The sequence below is a fragment of the Elaeis guineensis genome, chromosome 12, assembly GCF_000442705.2.
Source record: "Elaeis guineensis isolate ETL-2024a chromosome 12, EG11, whole genome shotgun sequence".
NCBI classification, from domain to species: Eukaryota; Viridiplantae; Streptophyta; class Magnoliopsida; order Arecales; family Arecaceae; genus Elaeis; species Elaeis guineensis.
This window is the reverse complement of record NC_026004.2, coordinates 7193006-7218007: the sequence shown is the minus strand read 5'-3', so window position 1 is coordinate 7218007 and position 25002 is coordinate 7193006. Positions and strand designations below refer to the sequence as shown.

The 25002-nt window shown below is 45.0% G+C and overlaps 2 protein-coding genes across 3 annotated transcripts; both read right to left on the bottom strand.

The window, feature by feature from the left end:
- Positions 1–24437, bottom strand: LOC105055542 (uncharacterized). The gene is given in 8 exon segments (XM_073246369.1): positions 1–329; positions 1515–1729; positions 1937–4117; positions 4120–5388; positions 5391–5569; positions 21232–21977; positions 21979–22735; positions 22737–24437. Coding segments are annotated over 6 exon segments (4665 nt in total). The 5' UTR covers positions 23438–24437; the 3' UTR covers positions 1–329; positions 1515–1729; positions 1937–3104.
- On the bottom strand, positions 15690–21232 carry LOC105055503 (uncharacterized). Of its 2 annotated transcripts, none has more exons than XM_010937348.4 (5): positions 20085–21232; positions 18563–18657; positions 18076–18180; positions 16888–16950; positions 15690–16026 (listed from the first exon to the last, which is right to left on the bottom strand). In XM_010937348.4, exons 2-5 carry the CDS (start codon positions 18626–18628, stop codon positions 15979–15981), a joined length of 282 nt encoding a protein of 93 aa, XP_010935650.1. In that variant the 5' UTR covers positions 18629–18657; positions 20085–21232; the 3' UTR covers positions 15690–15978. The 2 variants fall into 2 exon arrangements, with proteins under 2 accessions (XP_010935650.1, XP_073102647.1); XM_073246546.1 differs by having other exon boundaries at positions 18563–18648.
- Positions 24438–25002: the final 565 nt, after the last annotated feature.

Genomic DNA, 25002 nt, shown 5'->3' with positions numbered 1-25002 from the left:
ATTAAAAAATCAGAAAGTAAATACATAACAATTTTAATCTTGAGTCACAAATCAACAGACTTCAGTAGCAACGGGGGTACACCTGCTCTCCTTTTTCAAGTCAAGGGGCACAAAATTCACCATCTGCAATCATCAACCCATACAAACCCCAGCAAAAAATAGATAAATTGTTTAGGATCAGCATAGAAAAAATAAGATACATATAGAAACTGCAGTTTGATGCTCCACAGCTGGACTGATTCCATTCTGAAAGAGTACCAGTCAATCATAGGAGACAAATGATGAGGAGGATTTTGCGACCACCCAGATTCAGGCACCTCAAAGACACCCTAGCAAAGATGAACTGCTTTCATTTAATATGGGGATCAATTCAGTTTATCCAGTAAGATGTAAAAGAAGTCATCATACCCATAATTGAGAAGAATTGTCAAAAAAAAAAGTTATACCAAGGTTTCTTGCAATATTACCAACAATAATTCCTCTCTTAAGAACAGAACTATGAATTGGATCTCTTCAATATTAGTATTATAAGGTGCTCCTAATGGAAAGTTCCATAAAATTCATTTGCCTTCCACTGGGTTGAGATCCATTGATTGTCAACCTACAGGCTATTTTTAAAACCATACTGTGAATATATTGAAATTCCATGGTAGCAAGGCTGTTCCATGTGAAACTTACCATGTGGGGCACATCATGTTATAATCATCTGTTCCCCTTCCATCCACGAGTAATAGATATGTACAAAAAAGTTTGAATCTCAATTATTAAAATAATTCAGAAGATAATATAACTGCAGGTTGCATACAACAATGATATCCACAATTTCACCGGAGGGAAATTTCTAGCTGCAAGCTTCGACAGAACCTTGTTGCCACCAAAATTAAACAGAAGATATGAAGAATGCATTTTCAACATGAGGCAGCAGTTCAATTAATTACCTACAATATATGATATGGTAGTCTGATTACAATATACAAGCCATAACAGAAACCCTTAAGTTTTGCATATGATCTGTCAAAAAGTTGCGCAATATAATATTTGCAGATTATGATGTGTTAAACAAGTACTGAAACAGCTCCCCACCAGATTGGTATCACCTATTGCCAATAGGGCAAGAGGTCGAGGGTTTGATGTTGGTTAGAGTCATTTTTGAAGGGTCAGATGGGAATAAGAATAGAATGGTCAGCATTAGCCCTTCTTTATTCTTCTTCAAAAGAGGAAAAAAAAAATCCTTTCAGAAAAGTTAAGCAGTAACAGCTTTGTCAAAGTAGCATTGCTTCTTTTTGAAAACACTAGCAGCTGATACTCTGATGCACTAAACATATAGAAATTGATTGCTATATGACTCTTTTTTAACTAGATTAAATAAACTTCAGACTGCCAATCCAACATGTATGCAGTGAATCTGGATCACAATTGCAATTAATTAGTTGCTCTGGGTACAATTGCAAGTAGCAATTCTCTGCCAAAGCTTTTAATTTTAGTTTGCGATAAGTTCAGCAACACTCCACTACCTCTTTGTAGGCAGGCCTTCAAAGTACATGTAGATCCCATCATAATTGCAAGTTGACAATAACAGCCATGACCTCCTTAGATCAGGACTTCCCCCTCCTTGGCAATCCCAATAATGTGTCCAATAAGGTGATGTTTAGCAAGGCACCCGTTTTGAAAGACTTTCAATTGACAGATAGTCACTGCAGAAGATTTCATGGCATCTTCAAATTGTTCCCTGCCAAACATTGATACCTTCTTTCAACACAATGAAAGTGAACAATCAGCAAAACTGGTAGGCTGAAATTCCAGCAATGAATCAATGAATATATTGTTACTTAATAAGGCCTCATAAGGAAGATCTATTTAATATGATATCATATCCATCTTTCAAGAATAAAATTAACATTTGAGAAGCAATAATGCTTTGAGAGAAAATCTTTACTCCTTTTTTTTTGAAGAATATATGTGGCCATATCTCTTTTTCTCCAGCAACCAACAAATAATAATATTGTACAAGACAATCTGCAGAGCAATAGTAAAATATTAGCCTCATTGAACAACCTTTCCTATACAAAGCCATTTATAATAGACTAAGAGAGGATGCTATATTGACAACTTTTGTTACAGATAAGCACTGAAACTGTTCAATCAGGAAACGTTTAGCAGCATTATCTTTTTATATAAGGTCTCAACTCAAGATTTCCGTGTTAGCAAACTTGGAAAGTTGATGAACACATAGCAGAAAAACTATAACTGTCAATAAAATGCTAAGGTTATCATCACATTTTAGCTTATAGAGTACTAAGTGGCAGTGGCAGACAAGATAAAACCATAATTTGTAGTTTACAGTAAAGGAAGTAAATAATACTACACAACAGTACAGTAAAGGAAATGAACAGTATTAGCCCATGGTAAAAGAGATGAACGGTAAAAGCATAAACAAGAGTAGTCTGAACAATCATCAACAGCTGAAACTGAAGCAAGATAATAAGTATAAATAAGGCCAAACCCAAATTGATCATAACCAATGGCCTATTTCATCACTACAACTGAAGGTGTCTGTTATACCAAACTCGGAATCTAGAATGTCTGCATGAATTTGGATCCTCATTGCTTGTCACACTAGATGCAAATGTGAGATACAGTCATTGCCAAATATCAGCACAATCCTTCCTGTAAGTTGAGTGATGGTGGACTTCTGCATTTCACCCTTCAGATTGCTATCTTCAAAGAACATGTAGAACTCATCTCTTCATCTGCTCTAAAGCAAGAACAATCAAATTCAGATGCCTGGCTTCCCCCTTGAATGGTGGCCAGCACAATGTCATTGTCCAAGGCAGAAGACAATCGTTCTGCACAGCCCTTCCCATAACCATGATGTCTCAAGTCCCTGACAACACCACTAGGGTAGGTCCACGGACATACAAAACCTGGTTCTAGAACCATAGTTCCTAAAAGGGGTGGATCTGGCATTCGAAGCTAAATTTTATTTAATAGTCTGTCAACACATATGATAGAATCAGATCTCACAAAAAAGGCATTCTTAGTTGAAATATCCATTTGTCATACAATTATTAACAAACTCATTTTAACGATCCATGGTGACTTTATCACTTTGCACGGTACTCAGAGAAATCTGGAAGCAACTTCAGATAATCACGATATTGTCCATCCTTCGATAACACCTTGAGTATCTGAGCAGCAGTTGATGCCTCAAAAGAAAAGTTTTTTTCCTTCATTTTCCTAATAATTTCCATTGCTTTTTCTATATCATCTTTCTCCAGCAAACAACGAACCATGGCATTGAACATAATAGAATCTGCAGGACAACCGGATTTCACCATGTGCAAGAGCAAATAATCAACCTTATCAAACAACCCATCCTTTATTAGTCCTTTCACCATTATCGTATATGTAATAATAGTCGGCTTCAAATCTTTGGTAGAGATTGTATTGAAGAGATTTTTGGCTTCATTGATCTTACCAGCTTTAAACAAACCATCAATTACGATGTTGAAAGAGAAAATGTTGAGGTTAACATCAGATGATAATGCATCTTGAAGTAGCTTCATAGTTTTATCAATACACTGATTTCTACAAAGCCCATCCAGGATTGTGTTGTATGTGTAAAGGTTTGGACGTACCCTATCAGCAAGCATCTTGTCAAAGAATTTTTCAGCATCGGTAACCCTACCAACATGGTACATTCCAGCTAATATGGTGGTGTATACAACTGTTGTATGTTGCAATCCATTATGAGGCATTGCATTAAAGAGGCTCAAAGCCTTATCAATCCTATACCTTTTGCAATATCCATCAATTAATATATTGTATGTCACAGCATTGGGCTTATGGCCTTTTGAAACCATCAAATCATAAACTCTCACTGCATCATTCATTCATCCTACCATACAGTAACCATCCATTAGTGTGCTATAAGTAACAACATCAGGCTCCATACCCCCACGAAGCATCTTTTCAAATAATCTATGTGCCTCTTGAACCTTTCCTTCTTTACAAATGAAATCTATCAATGAATTGAGTGCCACGATGTCAGGATGGATTCCCCGCTCTATCATTTCGTTAAGCAACTGAAAAGCTTCTTTCCACTTCCCAAGTGTACCAAAGCACATATCATAGAACTGTAGGTGACAACATTTGGATGTATTCCATGACTCGCCATCTCATCAAGGAGGCCTCTAACATCCTCCACTCTTCCAAGGTGGCATAGTCCATCTAATAGAGTACTATAGGTAACAACATTAGGCTTCAAACCTTGCCGTTGCATCTTCTCGAATAGCTCCACAGCCTCATCCATTTTTTGATGCTTGACGAATCCATTAATCAAGGCAGAGTATGTATAACAATCAGCAGAAAGACCTTTATCTGACATGGAATCAAAGACTTTCCTTGCATCTACAAGACGGCTCTCCTGACAATATCCTTGCACCAATGTATTATATGAGATGATATCAGGCTTTTCACCTTTTTTATTCATCAAGTCAAGTAGTTTATGGGCTTCTGTGGTCTTCTCATGCTTGCAAAGTAGATCCATGAGTATGTTGAATGTCACCACATCTGGTGAAAGGCCTCGATCGACCATTTCCTTGAAAATAGTGACAGCCTCTTTCCACTGGCCTAAAGTCGAATGCCCATGAATGATGCTGTTGTAAGTGCAAACATTTGGGGCAACACCATCATGAGTCATTTCATCGATCAGTTTAAGAGCCTTGCTTACAGCTCCCTCTTTGCAAAGGTAATCGATAATTGTGTTATATGTAACCACATCGGGCTTGCAACAACCTCCCAAGGTGGCCATTTTCTGATGCAGCTCCAGTGCTAAGCCCATGCTCCCAGTACTGGACAGCCCCTTGATGAGAGTGCTGTATGAGAACACATCAGGTTGGCATCCCATCAGAGACATTCTATCGAACATCATGGCTGCTTCGCTTACCCTCTTTTCGGAGCAAAGGCCATTGACAAGCGAGTTGAAGATTACGGCGGTGGGGACATGGCCACGTTTCAGGAGGTCCCCGAAGACGCAGAAGCCCAAATCCACCCAATTCATGCGACAGCAGCAGTTGATAAGGACTCCGTATGTGTGGATGTTGGGCGGGATTCCTTGCATTTGATTTAGTTTGCTATATAGAGAGAGAACAGTTGGGTAATGCTTCATTCGAAGGATGGCATTAAGAAGGACGTTGATGACATAGATGGAGGATTTCGGGCTCGCACTCGCTGCAGTGTCAAACAAATCGATCGCGTCTTCGATTGTAAGAGCCTCCGATCGACATCGTTCGATCACCAGGCTTTCCAACCGCCGGTTTCCACCCCGGATGTTTTTATTGGGGGCGGTTTCAGGAGAAGATGATGCAGCATTCCTTCTAGAAGATGTGGAAGGATGACACGGCGCTCAGTTCGAAAGGCAGCGACATCTCTCGCTGAAGAAGAGACGAGTGAGGAGGCGAGCAATGGAAACGTCCTCCGCATCCCAGTATCTCTTTGAAAGGAAAAATTACACAGATCTACCATGCTTGTGATTTTGTCCTCTCTATTTAAACCGACAAGACCACAAAAGTCCGGTCAGATAAGTCTCCAAGAGGTGGGTTCGGCTTTGTTTGCGTTGGGACTTGGGAGGTATACATGGGGATGATAAAATATGGTTCGATCCATCTGATCTCTCTTTGATTTATTATAAATAAATTTAAATTTAAATTAAATAAATTTAAATTATAAATAAATTGATTTATTTAATTTATTTAATAATTGTTGGTGCAAAAATCTGCTTGCGCCGGGGAAGCTGGAGTCGGGGAAGCCGCGGTCGCCGCCGGGACCTGCAAGGGAAGTCTAAACCGGAGGTGGGGTTGCTCCGACAAGACCCTCCGACGCTCAAGTCAGTTCTCTGCCTCAACAAGAATGGAGTGCTCGAACGGAGAATTTAGCAGAGTTTTGAGATAAAGAAGAATGAGCTTAAAGAATAACGTATCTGGATCCCACTTTTATAGACGGAGGAGGCAACGGATTGATGGCGACGTTTGTAACCGCCTGGTAGTGCGCCGCCCCTGGTCAGGGGAATTGATTGCGAAAGATAATGGAGCAGACACGTGGCCGTCACCTCGACCCACCACGTGGAATCTGTTATGAGGGGTGGAGCAGCGTCCGTTGTCAGCGGATAGGAGAATCGCATGGTATTCATCGCAGGAGGTGGAGCAGGTTCGTGGCCGTTACTGTGGCCTGCCAGGGGATAGTGGAGCTGTGCGGAGTCCGCCACAGGGAGTGGGGCAGGGCGGCTATGGTTACTGCGGCCTGTCAGGGAATGATGGTACTGCGCGGAGTCCGCCACAGGAAGTGGAGTAGGGTCGTGGCCGTTTTGAGGGCCTGTCAGGGAGCGTGGATCTGTCGATTGAAGCTCGGCAACGGCCGGAGCCCGGTTTCTGTTGAGGTCCGGGTGAGGTCCTCCTGGCGGTAGGGGTCGTGAGCGGAGCCCGACTCCCGGGAGAGTCTGGGCGGAACCCTCTCGGAGCTGAAGTTGTGGGTGGAGCCCAGCTCTCGTAGGAGTCCGGGCGGAGTCTGCTTGCGTCTGTAGTCGCTGGCGTCAGAGATGAGGCTCGGCTCCCTTAAGGCTCGGCTCCTCCAGCAGTTGGTACCGAGAGCGGAGCCCGGCTCCCGTAGGAGTCCGGGCGAAGCCGTTCTGATGTTGGCGGCGGAGTCCGGCTCCCGTAGGAGTCCGGGCGGAGCTGCGCTGATGTCGTCGGTGGAGCCCGGCTCCCGTAGGAGTCCGGGCGGAGCTGCGCTGCAATCAAAGTTAAGGGTGAAGTCCGGCTCTAGTAGGAGTCCGGATGGAGCTTACCAGCAGTTGATACTAAGAGCGGAGCCCGGCTCCCGTAGGAGTCCGGGCGGGGCTGTTCTGATGTTGGCGGCGGAGCCCGACTCCCGTAGGAGTCCGGGCGGAGCTGCGCTGCTGTCGACGGTGGAGCCCGGCTCCCGTAGGAGTCCGGGCGGAGCTGCAACTGCTGTCGGCGGTGGAGCCCGGCTCCCGTAGGAGTCCGGGCAGAGTTGCACTTGCTGTCGGCGGTGGAGCCCAGCTCCCGTAGGAGTCCGGGCGGAGCTGCAACTGCTGTCGGCGGTGGAGCCCGGCTCCCGTAGGAGTCCGGGCGGAGCTGCGCTGATGTCGGCGGTGGAGCCCGGCTCCCGTAGGAGTCCGGGCGGAGCTGCAACTGCTGTCGGCGGTGGAGCCCGGCTCCCGTAGGAGTCCGGGTAGAGCTACGCTGCTGTCGACGGTGGAGCCCGGCTCCCGTAGGAGTCCGGGCGGAGCTGCAACTGCTGTCGGCGGTGGAGCCCGGCTCCCGTAGGAGTCCGGGCAGAGTTGCACTTGCTGTCGGTGGTGGAGCCCGGCTCCCGTAGGAGTCCGGGCGGAGCTGCAACTGCTGTCGGCGGTGGAGCCCGGCTCCCGTAGGAGTCCGGGCGGAGCTGCGCTGATGTCGGCGGTGGAGCCCGGCTCCCGTAGGAGTCCGGGCAGAGCTGCAACTGCTGTCGGCGGTGGAGCCCGGCTCCCGTAGGAGTCCGGGCAGAGCTGCACTTATGTCGATTTCGTTGAGGGTTTCGGCTGTGGGTATTTTATACCCAACACCAGTCCCCCTACATCCGAGTTTGAATTTCAAACGAAGGAAGTACACAGAGGTACAGCCGGAACCGTCCCTTCGGATCCTGCGCCCTGCCGCTCCCAGATATTTTGGCATTAAATGGGCGCGTGCCGGAGTCTTTTCGAATTGGGGCGGTACGAGGGGACGCTTCGAAAACCCCGCAGGTACGCTGGCCTAGGTACGGCGTAATTATGACCCTGCCAACTGCCAGCCGCCTTCAGCCGTCTGCCACGGGGAGTGGGACACGCGTCGGATGCGGACTGGCCTGGGGGGATTCGCGATCATTATGGCGTCGGATCCCAGAGTCTATTTAAACCCGTCCTTCCCCCTTCAGGCGTTCTACTCCATTTCTGATTTCTTGCTGGCATCCGTCTTCTCTCCGAGAGCCTGCTCTAGTGAACGCCCTCTCGAGCCGTAGGCGCCTCCCGCTTCTCGCTCCCCAGGTCCCCAGAGCAAGATAGGTTAGTGCCAACCTTCTTCTTCTTACCGCCTAGGGGCTTCTCCTCTTTTCATTTCTTTTGTCTTCTTCTGAGTTGACCTTCGGCGTCTCGTTCCCTTCTCGGTTTGCCTTTCTAGGATCCTTTAGGTTCTCCCCCCGAAAAATGTCTTCCGACTCTTCTGCCCCTATCAGTTCTGGGAGTTCTTCTGCTTCGAACCCCCAGGCCCCTATCTCTGCAGACGAACCCGCGTCCGGGGCAGGGCCTCGCCCGATTTTCGCACCGGGCGCCATTCCATGTTCGTCGACTCCGGACGAACTCCTCCTGATAAGAGCTCGGTACGGGGTTCCTTCGGAGTACGACCTGGAGCTTCCTAGCCCCTCTGACCGGGCCAGCGCTCCCCCTCCTGGTCGCTTTTGTTTGTACCAGGAGGCATTCCGTGCCGGACTCCGGCTTCCGCTTCCTGCCTTTGTTGCCACCTTCTTTCGCTTCTTAGACATTTCTCTCGCCTCTGTGGCCCCGAATTTCTTTAGGTTTTTGATAGGGTTTCTCTCTCTCTGCCATATAGCCGAGGTCCAGCCATCCCTCTCCTTGTTCAGACATTTCTACACCTTCAAACGCCATCCTTCAGCGAAGGACTGGTGGTACTTCTCCCCCCAGTTCGGTAAGAAGGGGTTGCTGAAGGGCGCCCCTTCTTCGATTCACAACTGGAAGAAAAAATTTCTCTTTGTCTACTGCCCGACCCTGGAACTAGGTCTGCCCCCTTGGGGGTCTCTGAGGGATTCCGTCCGCCGGGCTCCCAGCCTGGGAGAGGACGACCTCCAGGCTGCCCAGAAGCTTCTGAGTTATCCCGCTCCTTCCCTTCCTAACCTTCTGAAGGAGCAGCTTCTTTTCAACATCGGCCTGAGCCCTCAGGATCCAGCAAGTATTTATCTTTCCTTTTCTTGCCTTCTTCTTCTCTTTTCTCTTTTCTCTTTTTTTTTTCTCTTTTTCTCTTTTTTTTTTTTTTTGGACTGATCGGTGCCGCTTCTTCTTTCTTCTTTTCTTTTCCTATTTTTTTTTTTTTTTAGCAATGGACGCCGAAGCCACGTGGATGCTCGCCAAGGCTATGAGAGCTCAGAAGAGGAAGGGCGCGACGACCTCCGGTTCGGCGAAGAGGGCCAGGGTGGAGGAGACGAGCTTGGCCGCGCCCGTCCAGGCGACCCCGGCCATCGACATCCCTTCGGATGCCAAGCCAGCAGCCCCCCGGGCTTCCTCAAGGAGCCCGCCGACTGGGGTCCCCGTTCCGGGGGTTCACCCCACGGAGGCGCCCGCCACGGGGAGGAGGAGGAAATCGGTGGCCCGCAGGGTGAGCAGCCACCGAGCCACTGTAGACGAGTCCGTCTGCTCCGAGGGAGGATCGGAGAACCCCTTCAACGACAAGGCTCTGATCAGGCGGCTGCTCGATGGCTGCATTCTGTCCGATGTCGTGGAGAGGATCGACCGCGCCGATCCCGAGCAGCGGGCCTGGGACACTTTGGGGTCCTTTCTTGAGGTAAGCGGATGTTTATTTATATGGTCGCTCGGTCTTTGTTGTAATTCTCTATCCGTCCTTGCAGATTGGGCACCAGCTCTTCACCTATGTCGAGGCGTCGGGCCGCATGAGAAGGGACCTCCTTCAGGCGGAGGAGCGCTGCCAGGACGAGGTTGCTCGTCTTCAAGCGAAGACGGCCGAGGCGGCCGCCCTCCGAGAGGCCCTGGAGAGATAGAGGCGAGATCGGGAAGAGGAGAGACAAGCCCGGGAGGAGGAGAGACGAAGCTTGGAGGAGTCGGCGAGGAAGGCGGAGGCTGAGGTCGCCCATTTGGCCGAGCAAACTCCGGTTCTGGTTTCGGAGGCCAGGACCCTTACGGTGGAGGAGTTCAAGGCCTCTGCGGAGATGAGGAAACTGAACGTCCAGTTCGGCCTGGAGGCGTTCACCAAGGGGTTCGAGCTCTGTCGAGAGAGGGTGGCCAGTAGATACCCTGACCTTGATCTCGGCTTTCTTGAGGAGTCTGACGACGAGGCCGGCCCTTCGTCCGCCGCTACTGCAGTCGCACCCCCCGCGCCGAGCTCTCCACCCCCTGCCCCCGAGGTCTGAGACCTCCGATCTTGTATCTTTCTTTTGTCGTCATATTTTATTTCCGTTTGTCTTCAAAATTAATTAATAAAGTCGAATTTCTTATTGTGGATGGCCTCTCCTTCCCCCTGCTCCTCCTTTTCTGCCTTTCTTCTTGTAATGAGTCGGTCTTTGACGTTTGCATCTTCCGATGGCAGTGCCCTGCCGAAGCACTCCCCTTGCCCCTGGGGGTCCCGCTGAAGTCAACTATCCAACGGCTGAAAAAGGAGGTCCTCCACCTGACGAAGAAGTTGAAGAAGTCGGAGGGCGAGCTACGCCAGTCGAAAAAATGCTATTCCGAGGCCGCCGCTGAGGCCACCCACTTCAGGAGTCTCCAAGTGAAGGCAATCATGGACTATAGCCGGAGGAAGGCGAATTTCACAAAGGAGCTCGAGGAATGTACGAAGAGCGCTAGCGATCGAACTTGGGCTCAAGAAGCCAGGATCAGCGCCCTTAAGGTGGAGCTGTCAGCTGCGAAGAGGAGGATCGGCCAGCTGGAAGGGAACTCATCCCGGCTCACAGCGCAGGATGAGCAGAAATGGTCGCAGAAGGTCTCCGACCTCCAGAAGCAGCTTCAAAATGCTGAGATGAGCCACGATGTGCAGTGGGCCAGCTGGCGCCGGCAGGTAGAAGAGTACAAAGGGAGATTCCGTCAAGCGGCGGACGAGGTCGTTCGTCTCCAGAGGCAGTTGGTAACTAGGGCGCAGCTTGCTAACGCCCAAGATACCGAAGAGCTCCTAGCCCTGAGGGGCACTGTCGAGGGGATTTCCGTCTCCCTTGGGGAGAAGACAGCCGAACTTCAGCAAGTGAAAATCCAACTGGCGCTCGAGCGGAAGGCCGTCGCAGATGCGGAGGCGGAGTCTGAAGTTCTGCGGAAGCGGCGTCGAGAAGCGGAGGCAGAGAGCCGACATCTTCGTCAGACGCTCCAGGATGCGCTGCGGAAGAAGGAAGAACTAGAAGAAGCAGTGGAGAACCTGAGGCAGTCCTGGTTGAGGGATGGAGGTGATAACCCTAGGTCGGAGGGAGCAGGACCTCCTTAGAGTTCTTTTGTAGTCACCCCCTTTTTGTAGCTGCTTTCTTCTTGTCGTTTTGTCCCTCTTTCCCTGGCCGTCCTGGCCCTGTAGTACGTATATCGGAAATGAAGAAAAAGTGCTTTGTGTTACCTTGCTCACGCGTAGCACCGATATTGTCGTCCGTTGACCCTTTCTCGTCGTTTGGCTTGTTTGGCTTAGAGGTCGTCGTGGGAAGGGACCCTCCCCTTCCCTCCGATCTCGTCATGTGGCCAAGTCTCGCCACCATTTTTAACCCTTGCCGGCGAAGTAGCGGATGGAGTCCGGCTTCCTTAGGAGTCCGGGCGAAGTCTTTCTTGGCGGCGGAACCCGACTCCCGTAGGAGTCCGGGTGAAGCTTTCCTGGGCGGCGGAACCCGGCTCCCGTAGGAGTCCGGGTGAAGCTTTCCTTGACGGCGGAACCCGGCTCCCGTAGGAGTCCGGGTGAAGCTTTCCTTGGCGGCGGAACCCGGCTCCCGTAGGAGTCCGGGTGAAGCTTTCCTGGGCGGCGGAACCCGGCTCCCGTAGGAGTCCGGGTGAAGCTTTCCTGGGCGGCGAAACCCGACTCCCGTAGGAGTCCGGGTGAAGCTTTCCTTGGCGGCGGAACCCGGCTCCCGTAGGAGTCCGGGTGAAGCTTTCCTGGGCGGCGGAACCCGGCTCCCGTAGGAGTCCGGGTCTTCCATTTTGCTTGAGCCAGCGCGAGGTTCTCGTTATCAGCCTGGCTTGTGGGGGCGCGTTAGGGCGCTGTAAGGCCTCTCCCCCCTCCGGTCTAAAAGAACCGGGCCTTCAACTTTGCTCATGTCAGGACGAGGTTCTCCTCCTGTTCCTGACATGGCTGTGGGGGCACATTAGGGCGTTGCAAGGCCTCTCCCCCCATCCGGTCTAAAAGAACCGGGCCTTTGACTTTGCTCAAGTTAGGGCGAGGTTTTCCTCCTGTCCCTAACAGGGCTGTGGGGGCACATTAGGGCGTTGTGAGGCCTCTCCCCCCATCCGGTCTAAAAGAACCGGGCCTTTGACTTTGCTCATGTTAGGGCGAGGTTTTCCTCCTGTCCCTAACAAGGCTGTGGGGGCACATTAGGGCGTTGTGAGGCCTCTCCCCCCATCCGGTCTAAAAGAACCGGGCCTTCGACCTTGCTCATGTCAGGACGAGGTTCTCCTCCTGTTCCTGACATGGCCGTTGTTTTTGGAGGGGTCATATCCAGTCATAATACATCCACGTTAAGTAGGAGGAGCATGTTAGCTAAAAAGAAAAGTAGATTCAAAGCGAAATAGTAAGCGATACATTTACAGTATTCCCGCTCCTTCTTGAGGCCCTCCGGTGATGGAGTCGATGGTCCCGATGGGCGGCCGGTCCCCGGGCTGCTCCTCCCTTTTCTGCGGTTCAGGCGGCGGGAGGGCTCTTGGCCGGTCTCTTCTATCCTCAGGCCTGCGGCGGATGAATCTGTCGAGTCGACCTCGCCGAATGAGCTCCTCGATCTCGTCCTGGAGCTGGATGCATTCCTCCGTGTCGTGGCCGTGGTCGCGGTGGTAGAGGCAGAATTTGTTGGGGTTGCGCTTCCCGGGGTGTGTGCGCATCCTCTCCGGCCTAGGGAGCTGCTCCCTGACCTCCATCAGCACCTGGGCCTTCGAGGCGTTGAGGGGGGCGTAGCTGCGGAATTTCCCTGGCGGGGAACCCCGCCGAAACCTGTTGTCCGGCACAGGGAGTGGAGCAGGGCGGCTATGGTTACTGCGGCCTGTCAGGGAATGATGGTACTGCGCAGAGTCCGCCACAGGAAGTGGAGCAGGGTCGTGGCCGTTTTGAGGGCCTGTCAGGGAGCGTGGATCTGTCGATTGAAGCTCGGCAACGGCCGGAGCCCGGTTTTTGTTGAGGTCCTCCTGGCGGTAGGGGTCGTGAGCGGAGCCCGACTCCCGGGGGAGTCCGGGCGGAACCCTCTCGGAGCTGAAGTTGTGGGTGGAGCCCGGCTCTCGTAGGAGTCCGGGCGGAGTTTGCTTGCGGCTGTAGTCGCTGGCGTCAGAGATGAGGCTCGGCTCCCTTAAGGCTCGACTCCTCCAGCAGTTGGTACCGAGAGCGGAGCTCGGTACCGAGAGCGGAGCCCGGCTCCCGTAGGAGTCCGGGCGGAGCTGTTCTGATGTTGGCGGCGGAGTCCGGCTCCCGTAGGAGTCCGGGCGGAGCTGCGCTGATGTCGTCGGTGGAGCCCGGCTCCCGTAGGAGTCCGGGCGGAGCTGCGCTGCAATCAAAGTTAAGGGTGCAGTCCGGCTCTAGTAGGAGTCCGGATGGAGCTTACCAGCAGTTGATACTGAGAGCGGAGTCCGGCTCCCGTAGGAGTCGGGGCGAGGCTGTTCTGATGTTGGTGGCGGAGCCCGGCTCCCGTAGGAGTCCGGGTGGAGCTGCGCTGATGTCGTCGGTGGAGCCCGGCTCCCGTAGGAGTCCGGGCGGAGCTGCGCTGCTGTCGACGGTGGAGCACGGCTCCCGTAGGAGTCCGGGCGGAGCTGCAACTGCTGTCGGCGGTGGAGCCCGGCTCCCGTAGGAGTCCGGGCAGAGTTGCACTTACTGTCGGCGGTGGAGCCCGGCTCCCGTAGGAGTCCGGGCGGAGCTGCGCTGATGTCGGCAGTGGAGCCCGACTCCCGTAGGAGTCCGGGCGGAGCTGCAACTGCTGTCGGCGGTGGAGCCCGGCTCCCGTAGGAGTCCGGGCGGAGCTGCGCTGCTGTCGACGGTGGAGCCCGGCTCCCGTAGGAGTCCGGGCGAAGCTGCAACTACTGTCGGCGGTGGAGCCCGGCTCCCGTAGGAGTCCGGGCAGAGTTGCACTTGCTGTCGGCGGTGGAGCCCGGCTCCCGTAGGAGTTCGGGCGGAGCTGCAACTGCTGTCGGCGGTGGAGCCCGGCTCCCGTAGGAGTCCGGGCGGAGCTGCGCTGATGTCGGCGGTGGAGCCCGGCTCTCGTAGGAGTCCGGGCGGAGCTGCAACTGCTGTCGGCGGTGGAGCCCGGCTCCCGTAGGAGTCCGGGCAGAGCTGCACTTATGTCGATTCCGTTGAGGGTTTCGGCTGTGGGTATTTTATACCCAACAATAATTAAATTAGATATAAATTTTAGATATATTATCCATTTAATCCGTTTAATCCATTTAATATTTAGGTTGGATTGAGTCAGATAATTTATTTAATATGTTTAACCTGTTTAACCTATTTCTGACCCATTTAATCCAACTTGTTTAACCTATTTAAGATCCATTTAATCTATTTAAAACTTGTTTAACATGTTTCTGACCCATTTAATTTGATCCATTTAACCTATTTAATTCGTTTAATTTAATTTGATCTATTTAATAAACGAGTTAAACGGATCAGATCGGATTACCTGTTTAATAAACAGGTCGGATTCAGATTTGAATTTTTGACCCATTTAATAAATAGGTCGGATTTGGATTGACCATTTTCTGATCCGATCCATTTATGACCCGATCCGTTTATGATCGATCCGATCCGTTTGCCACCCCTAGATATATACGATCTGATTTGGAGATATTTTTAAATCAAATCAATAAATTATAATTTATTAATTTTATAAATCAAATCAGACTAGATTAGACCAATAAATTATAGTTTCACCTAATTTGATTAACAGTTTAACATATCACAATATGAAAGATGAAAAATTAAAAAAAAATATTTTAATTAAATTAAAATTAAAATTATCATGATAGCTTTCAGACTAATGTATAACTCTGATTTACGAAATCATTAAAGTGACACCTTAGATCTCATTATTGTTATATAAATATATTTATTAATTATATAATATTATTTGAAATCTACAACTGCACAATCAAACAAAAATATCTATAAGTTTCAAAAAATTCAGATATGTAATACTTCAAAGTATCGAATAAATTTATTATTATTAAAATAAAATATTAAAATTTTTGAGATTAAGATACTAAAATTTTGATCAGTTCTTTAATTCTCCAAAAATTGGGCTCTATTCTCAGATTTATATATCAGTATGTGTGTGTATTACAGATTACAATTTAATCTGATCTAATATTTTTACAAAATCAAATCAGGCCGTTAAACCATTTTATATGAGAATCATAAATCAAATCTGATCATTTTAGTTTTTAAATTAGACTATATTAATAAAAATAATTTGGTCTAGTTTCATTTAATGGTTTGAACCATTTAATGAACGCCCCTGGTTTGCATACAGTGAGCTAACCGTGGGTATCTGGCGAGGACTAATGAGTCCAGTGAATGAAAATTAAGCCAAGTTTTCCCCTGTAACCACTGATCAGTTATCAGTCAAGACAATTAGCCCACTTGATTGCAGAATGATATATGATTGCATTTAATTATTTCTAGTGGGAGGAAAAGAGGAACATGATCTGAAAAAAGAAGCATACAAGTGCCATAGTAAATTTGCAAGGTAGAAGCACATCAAAAAGGAGAACAAGACCAATTTATTCACCATACAAGTAGCATCGTATGGACAACTTCAAACACAGGAAACTGTCGAATTGGACTCCTATATGATTGATTATACACATTTTGTTTGATGGTAAAACCAAATTCCAAACAAGCTGGAAGGCCATCAATCGAAAACAAGCCACTTCCCCACCCCCCAATTATTGCCAGAAGAAACAAACACAAGCATTTATTTTATCTTATGTGTGTTCTTCTTCGGCCTCTCCCTCGTGCTGAGCTCAACATTAGCTTCACATCAGCGTCTTCACCATACAGGATGCAGTTGTCGATGCATGACAATACATATCATATGCTGCACCAGTCAAGGAAAGGAAAACTGGAATAAGTGGAGCCTTTTTTCCATTAAAACTTAGGAAACTATAAAAAATTTACTGTATTAACAATGACAACAGCAAAGCCCCATCCAAAAATTTATCTTCTTAGAGATAGATTCAGTACCAAATTTTGCACAGAGCCGAATAATATGTCAGTTAAATTTATACAGAGTCACATAATATTTTAATTAGCTGGATGAAAACTAGCATGGTTGCTATAATATATCAACAATGAGTATACTCTACAAAATATACATCATCACATTAAAAAGATCATTTCTTATACCAGTTCAGATCAAATAGAAAATATACATTATATTGTACATTAATAACAAAATTAACTGAACTTACTGCTATGAAGCTAAAGAAAATAAACTATTTTTCATAATTTAATATAAATAATAACCTACACATTTTTCTTTCGCTTCTTAGGAAATTTTTAGCATTGCAAAAAATTCACGTGGAAAATACATGAATCCTAGTCTAAATTGAGAACAGATATTGTTAACCATTATTTATAACAGCTTAGGCATCTAAAAAATCAAATGAGAAATTCCATGGCAAGAGTCTATGATTTTACATTAATGTATATTTTATCTGCCTATGGTACACTAATGGATGGTTACCATATGATAGGGCGAACAAATGTTGCAGTGAGAGTTTATGATTCGATGGTTTCAAAAGGCCATAAGCCCAATGCAGTAACATACAATATACTAATTGATGGATATCGCACAAGGTGGAGGATTGATAAGGCTCTGAGTCACTTTAATGCAATGCCTCATAATGAAGTGCAGTGTACGGCAATTGTATACAACACCATATTAGATGGAATGTACCGTGTTGGTAGGGTTACTGATGCTGAAAAATTCTTTGACAAGATGCTTGCTGCTACTTCCATTCTGAAAGAGTACAGTCAATCATATGAATTAAATAGATGAGATGGTTTTGCAATCACCCCAGATTAAGGCAATTCATAGACACCCTAGCAAAGATGAACTGTTTTCATTTAATAAAGAGACCAATTTGGTTTAGCCAGTAAGATGTAAAAGAAATTATTGTACCCATTATAGAGAAGAATTCTAAAAATAAATTATTACAAGGTTTCTTGCAATATTACCAACAACAATTCCATGACTGAGGACAAAATGATGACGTGGATTTCTCTTTGGTATCGGTACCATGAGGTGCTCCTACTGGTAAGCTCCATAAAATTCCTTTGCCTCCAACTGGGTTGAAATCTATAGATTCTTATCCTACTAGCTATTTTTAGAATCACACTATGAATATACTGAGATTCAATGGTAGAAAGGCTTTTCCATGAGGAACTATGTGGAACACATTATGTAATAGTCATTTGTTCCCCTTCCATCCATGAGTAATAAATATGTCCGAAGAAGTTTGAATGTCAATTGTTAAATAATTCAGAAGATATTATAACTGCAGGTTGCATACAACGATGAAATCCATAATTTTATAGGAGGGAAATTTCTGGCTCTAAGCCTTGACAGATCCTTGCTGCTACCAAAATTTAACAGATGAAATGAAGAATGCATCTTCAACTTGAGGCAGCATTCCAGTTAATTACCTACAGTATATAATATGGCAGTTTAATTGTAATATAGAAGCCATGACAGAAACCCTAAGCTTTGCATATGATTTGCCAGAAGTTGTGCAATACATTATTTGCAGATTATTATAAATTACAGATCTAAATTTTGCAGTTGCCGGAGAACCTATTCTATTAAAAATTCGAGATACTTCATGACATAAGAAGAAAATAAAGAAAAACCACAATGAGAAGAAAATATATGCAATGTCCTATATAAATTCTTTCAGTTCCTGTTCTAGAGAATTCTGCCAAAGCTTTATTCAGCTTTGCAAACGGAGGTGCCATATGCTAATTCAACTCTGACAGTAAAACCCGTGCCTCTGGATTGAGGTAACTAAAAATCAAAACAAAAAAAGTAAGAGATGCAACAAGCAGTCATAGAAATAAGACAAAAGAACATGGAGATGGAACTCACCAGGTCCATATTTGAAAGAATGTTGACATGGGGTAGTTCAAGCCGAACCAGTGCAGAAAGAGATGCCATGCAACTGCTTATATACTTGGTCACATCAGTCATGAACTGCAAACATGGAGAACTCCAAATATTCAGCAATGTTCAATGGTTCTGAGAAAAAAACCGTTAAATTACATGCAAGATTGCTTAACACAAACCTGTGAATCAAGCAAGTATACAACACAGATTGAAACTTTTATGTTTTAGATGGTCCACAGACCACAAACTTCCGCAGAACTGGAACGTGTAAAAAGCTCGATTTGACCTCTACAACAACAAGGAAATAAACAATACCTCCTAAACTTGCACTGATGTGTACTATTTCCTAAAATAGTAAAGCTCATTTTACTGACCAAGGCAAAAAATACTGAAACTCACTTAAAAAGGTTTCATAGATGGAATGGACTAATAAAAACATTAGAACAGTAACAGTTCCGAAAAAATTTACCTGGACAGTCAAAAACAAGATAATCATCATCCAAATGGTTCTCCAGTTCATCTGCCAGCCAGTCATCCAAATTCACTTCAAGGTGCCTGTCAATGCTTTAAGGAAATTTAAACTGAAACATAAACTTGCCATTCTATGTTCAAGATAACTGCATAGTGATAAGCCTGTGGAAGAGAAGATGATTCTATAAAGCAATTAACTCACTCGATGTATGAAGAATCTAGATTACTTTTAAAGATTTTAAGTTTCAAATTTGTGACTCTTTGTTGTTCAACATTTATATGTTAACAAACTGAGATGTTCTAGAAGGTCTTTGGTTGTTAAAAGAAAAATTATAAGGTGGAATGAAGGAAAAAAAATGGACTTGAAGAACTCAATTCAATTTTTTTACTTTTAACAAAAAAAAAAAAAAAAATCCAAGATTCAAGGGATTTTGTGAAAACTCACTTCTCAACCAAACAGGCAACTGTGTGAAATCATAACAGTGATATCCAAAAGTAGCCGAATCACAAAACATTATGATTTATAGTACATTGGAATGTACTCTTATTAATAGGAACTAGAAATTAGTTGTTACCTGACTGGAGAGGAACTATTGCCTATTTCCCTATCGTCATACTCAATATGCTCATCAAGTATTTAGTGATGGCTAGCTATGAATCACGTGCCTTGCCAATATGAGACCGATGATTTATCATATCAAACCATCTCGTTCAGCAGCAATTCATGCACATTTTTGTTGTATGAACAGAAGAATTTATGATACAACAGATCTTCCATAACACAAACACCATGAGCAATGGGAGATCCAAATCAATTTGCAAGAAAAACATTTTTAAATCACAATTTCTGAAAAAAAAGTTCTGGTTTTACAAAATTTGATCCCCTTCCAGGTTTGGTAAATATAGAATGCTCGGTACTACATTATTTCACATTATATCATTTTAACCTTTCAACATAGTATATCTAATTACCACTAAGAAGGAGTGATTCAATACATGTGGAACAAAAAAGAGGAAGGGGTAGACCGAAAATCACACAGAATGAAGTAGCAAGGAAGAACTTAATATCTAAACATCTTCTACAAAGTATAGCCCTAAACTGAGGCGAATGGATGAAAAGGATTCATGTAGCAGACCCAAGTAATTTGGAATTAAGGCTTGAATTAAGTTCTATGGTATATTCAATTAAAATCTTGGCACAGATTTCTTGAGCTAAATAAAATTTTTGATCTCTTGATCCTTTTACAATACATAAATGCCTCACTTCACACCAGGAATTGGTTGAAGACATCCTCATTTCACAACCAAGAACCTTTTAAAGGAAAAAAATGATAGGAGCAAGATGATTAACAAGGGCAAACACAAGTCACTAAATGGCAAGAAAACGTGCAAAAATTAGTACAAATCCCAACTATTCCCCAGGCAAGGCATTTTTCATTCTTCATTCCATCAATCAGAAAAAAAGAGAAAAAAAATCCAACAACATGATTCAAGCATCCAGAAAAAAAAAAATCTATCACCTTGCCGCTGCCGGCAGGACCGATCACGAGCTGCACGTAACCCATGGTGAATGGTCCAGTTCTTTTTCCCTTCTCACTAGTTCACAACCGAGTCGGTATAATTAGAAGAATTGAAGGATATAACAATTGTGACAGCACATGTACCGAACCAGATAACCGCAAAGAAACTGTTCAAACAGGAAAAATTTAGCAGCATTATCCTTTTAGATAAGGTCTCAACTCAAGATTCCCTAGTTAGCAAACTTGGAAAGTTGATGAACACGTAGCAGGAAAACTATGACTGTCAACAAAATGCTAAGGTTATCATCACAGTTTAGCTTATAGACTAGTAAGTGGCAGTGGCAGACAAGATGAAACCATAATTTGTAGTTTGAAGTAAACAATACTACACCACAGTACAGTAAAGGAAATGAACAGTATGACACCATGGTAAAGGAGATGAACAGTAAAAGCATAAACAGGAGTAGTCTGAACCAACATCAACAGCTGAAATTGAACCAAGATAATAAGCATAAATAAGGCCAAACCCAAATTGATCACAACCAGTGGCCTATTTCATCACTACAACTGAAGGTGCCTGTTATACCAAACTCAGAGTCTAGAATGTCTGCATGAATTTGGATCCTCATTGCTTGTCACACTGGATGCAAATGTGAGCTGCAATCCAAGCCAAAAATCAGCACAATATTTTCCATGAGTTCAGTGATAGCGGATCTCTGCATTTCACCCTTCAGATTGCTATAATTCTACCATTATCTTTAAAGAACATGTAGAACTCATCTCTTCATCTGCTCTAAAGCAAGCACAATCAAATTCAGATGCCTGGCTTCCCCCCTCAATGGTGGCCATCGCAATGTCATTGTCCAAGGCAGAAGACAATCATTCGGCACAGCCCTTCCCATAACCATGATGTCTCCAGTTCCCTGACAACACCACTAGAGTAGGTCCACGGACATACAAAACCTGTTTCTAGAACCATAGTTCCAAAAAGCGCTGGATCTGGCATTCAAGGCTAAATTATATTTGATAGTCTGTCAACATATGTGATAGAATCAGATCTCACACAAAAGGCATTCTTAGTTGAAATATCCATTTGTTATACAATTATTAACAAACTCATTTTAACGATCCATGGTGACTTCATCACTTTGCACAGTGCTCAGAAAAATCTGGAAGCAACTTCAGATAATCATGATATTGCCCATCCTTCAATGACATCTCGAATATCTGAGAAGCGGTTGATGCCTCAAAAGAAAAACTTATCTCCTTCATTTTTCTAATAATATCCATTTCTTTTTCTATCTTATCTTTCTCCAGCAAACCACGAACCATGGCATTGAACATTACAGAATCTGCAGGATAACCAGATTTCTCCATGTGCAAGAGCAAATAATCAGCCTCATCAAACAATTCTTCCTTTATTAGTCCTTTCACCATTATCCTATATGTAACAACAATCGGCTTTAAATCTTTGGTGGAGATTGTGTTGAAGAGATTTTTGGCTTCATTGATTTTACCAGCTTTAAACAAACCATCAATTACAGTGTTGAAAGAGATAATGTTGAGGTTAACATCAGATGATAATGCATCTTGAAGTAGCTTCATAGCTTTATCAATACACCGGTTTCTGCAAAGCCCATCCAAGATTGTATTGTATGTGTAAAGGTTTGGACGTATCATAGCAGCAAGCATCTTGTCAAAGAATTTTTCAGCATCAGTAATCCTACCAACATGGTACATTCTAGCTAATATGGTGGTGTATAGAACTGTAGTATGCTGCACTCCATTACAGGGCATTGCATTAAAGAGACTCAGAGCCTTATCAATCCTCCACCTTTTGCAATATCCATCAATTAATATATTGTATGTTACAGCATTGGGCTTATGGCCTTTTTGAAACCATCGAATCATAAACTCTCACTGCATCATTCATTCGCCCTACCATACAGTAACCATCCATTAGTGTACTATAAGTAATAACATTAGGCTCTATGCCCCCACTAATCATCTTTTCCAATAATCTATGTGCCTCTTGAACCTTTACTTCTTTACATATGAAATTGATCAATGCATTGAGTATCACGATGTTAGGATGGATTCCTCGCTCTATCATTTTGTTAAGCAACTGAAAAGCCTCTTTCCACTTCCCCAGTCTACCAAACCCACAAATTATAGAGTTGTACATGATTACATTTGGGTGGATCCCTTGTGCCACCATCTCATCTAGGAAGCTTCTGACATCCTCCACTCTTCCAAGGTGGCATAGTCCATCTAGTACAGTATTATAGGTGACAACATGGGGCTTCACTCCTTGTTGTTGCATCTGGTTGAATAGCTCCACAGCCTCATCCATTTTTTGATTCTTGACAAATCCATTAATCAAGACAGAGTATGTATGGCAATTAGGTGCAAGACCTTTACCTAGCATGGAATCGAGGACTTTCCTTGCATCTACAAGATGGCTCCCCTGACAATATCCTTGCACCAATATAGTATGTGAGATCAAGTCAGGTTTTTGACCTCTTTCATTCATCAAATCAAGTGGTTTATGAGCTTCTACAGTCTTTTTATCCTTGCAAAGTGAATCCATCAGCATGCTGAATGTCACCACATTCGGCGAAAGGCCTCGATCAACCATTTCCTTGAAAATACCAGCTGCCTAAAGTCGAATGCCCATGAATAATGCTGTTGTAAATGCGAATATCCAGGGCAACACCAGCATCAGTCATTTCATCGATCAGTTTGAGAGCCTTGCTTACAGCTCCCTCTTTGCTAACGTAAGTGATAATTGTGTCATATGTAAACACATCAGGCTTGCAACAAACACCCAAGGTGGCCATTTTCTGAAGCAGCTCCAGTGCTAAGCCCATGCTCCCAGTACTGCGCAGCCCCTTGATGAGAGCAGTGTATGAGGACACATCAGGTTGGCATCCCATCAGAGACATTCTATCGAACACCGTGGCTGCTTCGCTTACGCTCTTCGCGCAGCAGAGGCCATACACAAGCGAGTTGAAGATTATGGCGTTTGGGACATGGCCACGTTTCAGGAGGTCCCCGAAGACGCCGAAGCCCAAATCCACCAGATTCATGCGACAGTGGCATTTGATAAGGAGTCCATCGGTGTGGACGCCGTGCGAGATTCCCTGTGTACGATTTAGTTTGTTATATAGCGAGATCGCAGTTGGGTAGTGCTTCATTCGAAGGACGGTCTTGAGGAGGAGGTTGATGGCTTTGATGGAGGGTTTCGGGCTCGCACTCGCTGCAGTCTCGAAAAGATCGAGCGCGTCGTCCATCGTAAGAGCCTCGGATCGGCATCGTTCAGCGACGAGGCGTTCCAACCGAGGGTTCCGCATCTTTACGAGAAGAAGCAACGGCGTCCATTGTGGAATGAGCAGCAGAAGACGAAACGGCGGTGGAAGCGACGCCGAGGAAAGTAGTAGTAGCCCTCTGCATCTAACGCTCTATTTTTTCTTGCCGGACTGAGACCCAGAGAAATGAGACCGGTAAAATTAGTTAGCGGTTGATTTATCTCAAATAAATTGGCTATACAGTATCTATCCGTTATCATGATTAATGTTGTGGCACCTGTAGGAGATTTAGTCCATGCTATAGGTCTAATTAATGGCTCAAGCCAGCATTGTGCTTGTCAGGAGCTGATGCCAATTAACAAGGACTACACTATTAAATGCTGACTATGATTGTGAACTAGGATTGATCAAATCTTTCATCATCCAATTTAAGATAAATGGTCTCTTAAGTTTGCTTCTGTTTAAAATTTGTTCTTTGCCTGCTGAAGTTGAGCATACAAGTACTTGGATATCTTTTGAACATGCAGCAAATCAGGAGCTGCATCTCTATCCCTGGCTTCATATAAATGCTGGCAATGTGCCAATATCCATGAGTCGACCTATTACTATCAATCACTGATCTAAGTTGGAATATTCAGTCGCAAGATGCTGCTTATGTATTGTATTATCGCTTTTGCAGGATCATCCTCATGCAAAAACTTGCATTGTCCTTGAACCACTTTTTAGCACCTAACTTAGCTATTATTACCTTCACGCAGGATGGAAACTCAGAGAAAGCTAGCTCAATGATTACCTAATACTTGGAAATAAACGGTTCATGTTGTCCATGCAATGTGTAACTTCACTGTCAATCATCAAAAATTCCATGGCATCATTAGGATGGCACTACTGGTGTCAAATGCTACCATGAAAGTCCTGCTATAGCCAGCAAGATATTGACTCCAAGGACATAAATAACACAGCTGCAACATGGAATGGAAGGATAAAAGTTTCCATTCAAAGCTAAGAACTTGTTTTATGAGGGAAACTTTTATGAATTTTTTCACCTTTTTGATTGGAAGACTTACGAATTTATTCATCTTGGTGTCTCCTGCATCTCAGATTTGGTGATCTCATGCTACAGTGAAGCATATGCCTGAGATATCAGAGCTTATGGCACAAGCAAACAAAATGAACTAGGAATAAAATAAGTTCTGGAAGAAATTGCCTGAAGCAGATAAATAATATTTTATTCTTTGACTGAACTAGGAATAAAATAAGTTCTGGAAGAAATTGTCTGAAGCAGATAAATAATATTTTATTCTTTGACTGAGCTTTGGTCTTGTTTTGTTATGAGAGAAAGAAGGTCAAATTTACTGGAAGTGGTATGATTCATTTCTCTTTAAGTTCTTTTCCATTGATAGGCAACATCAATAACTGAACTGGGATGGCTTTGTCACTTCAAAGGTTTTTGTAGGGCTACAATATAGTGATCTTGACTGTCGAGTGTACAAAATGGTTCATGGTTCATAAACAACATGGCAAAAGGAAAGGCACAGCTTGCTGAATTACATGATACCAATAACCTCTTGCACTGCATTTGTCTCTTTCTGTCCATAAATCATGCGCTT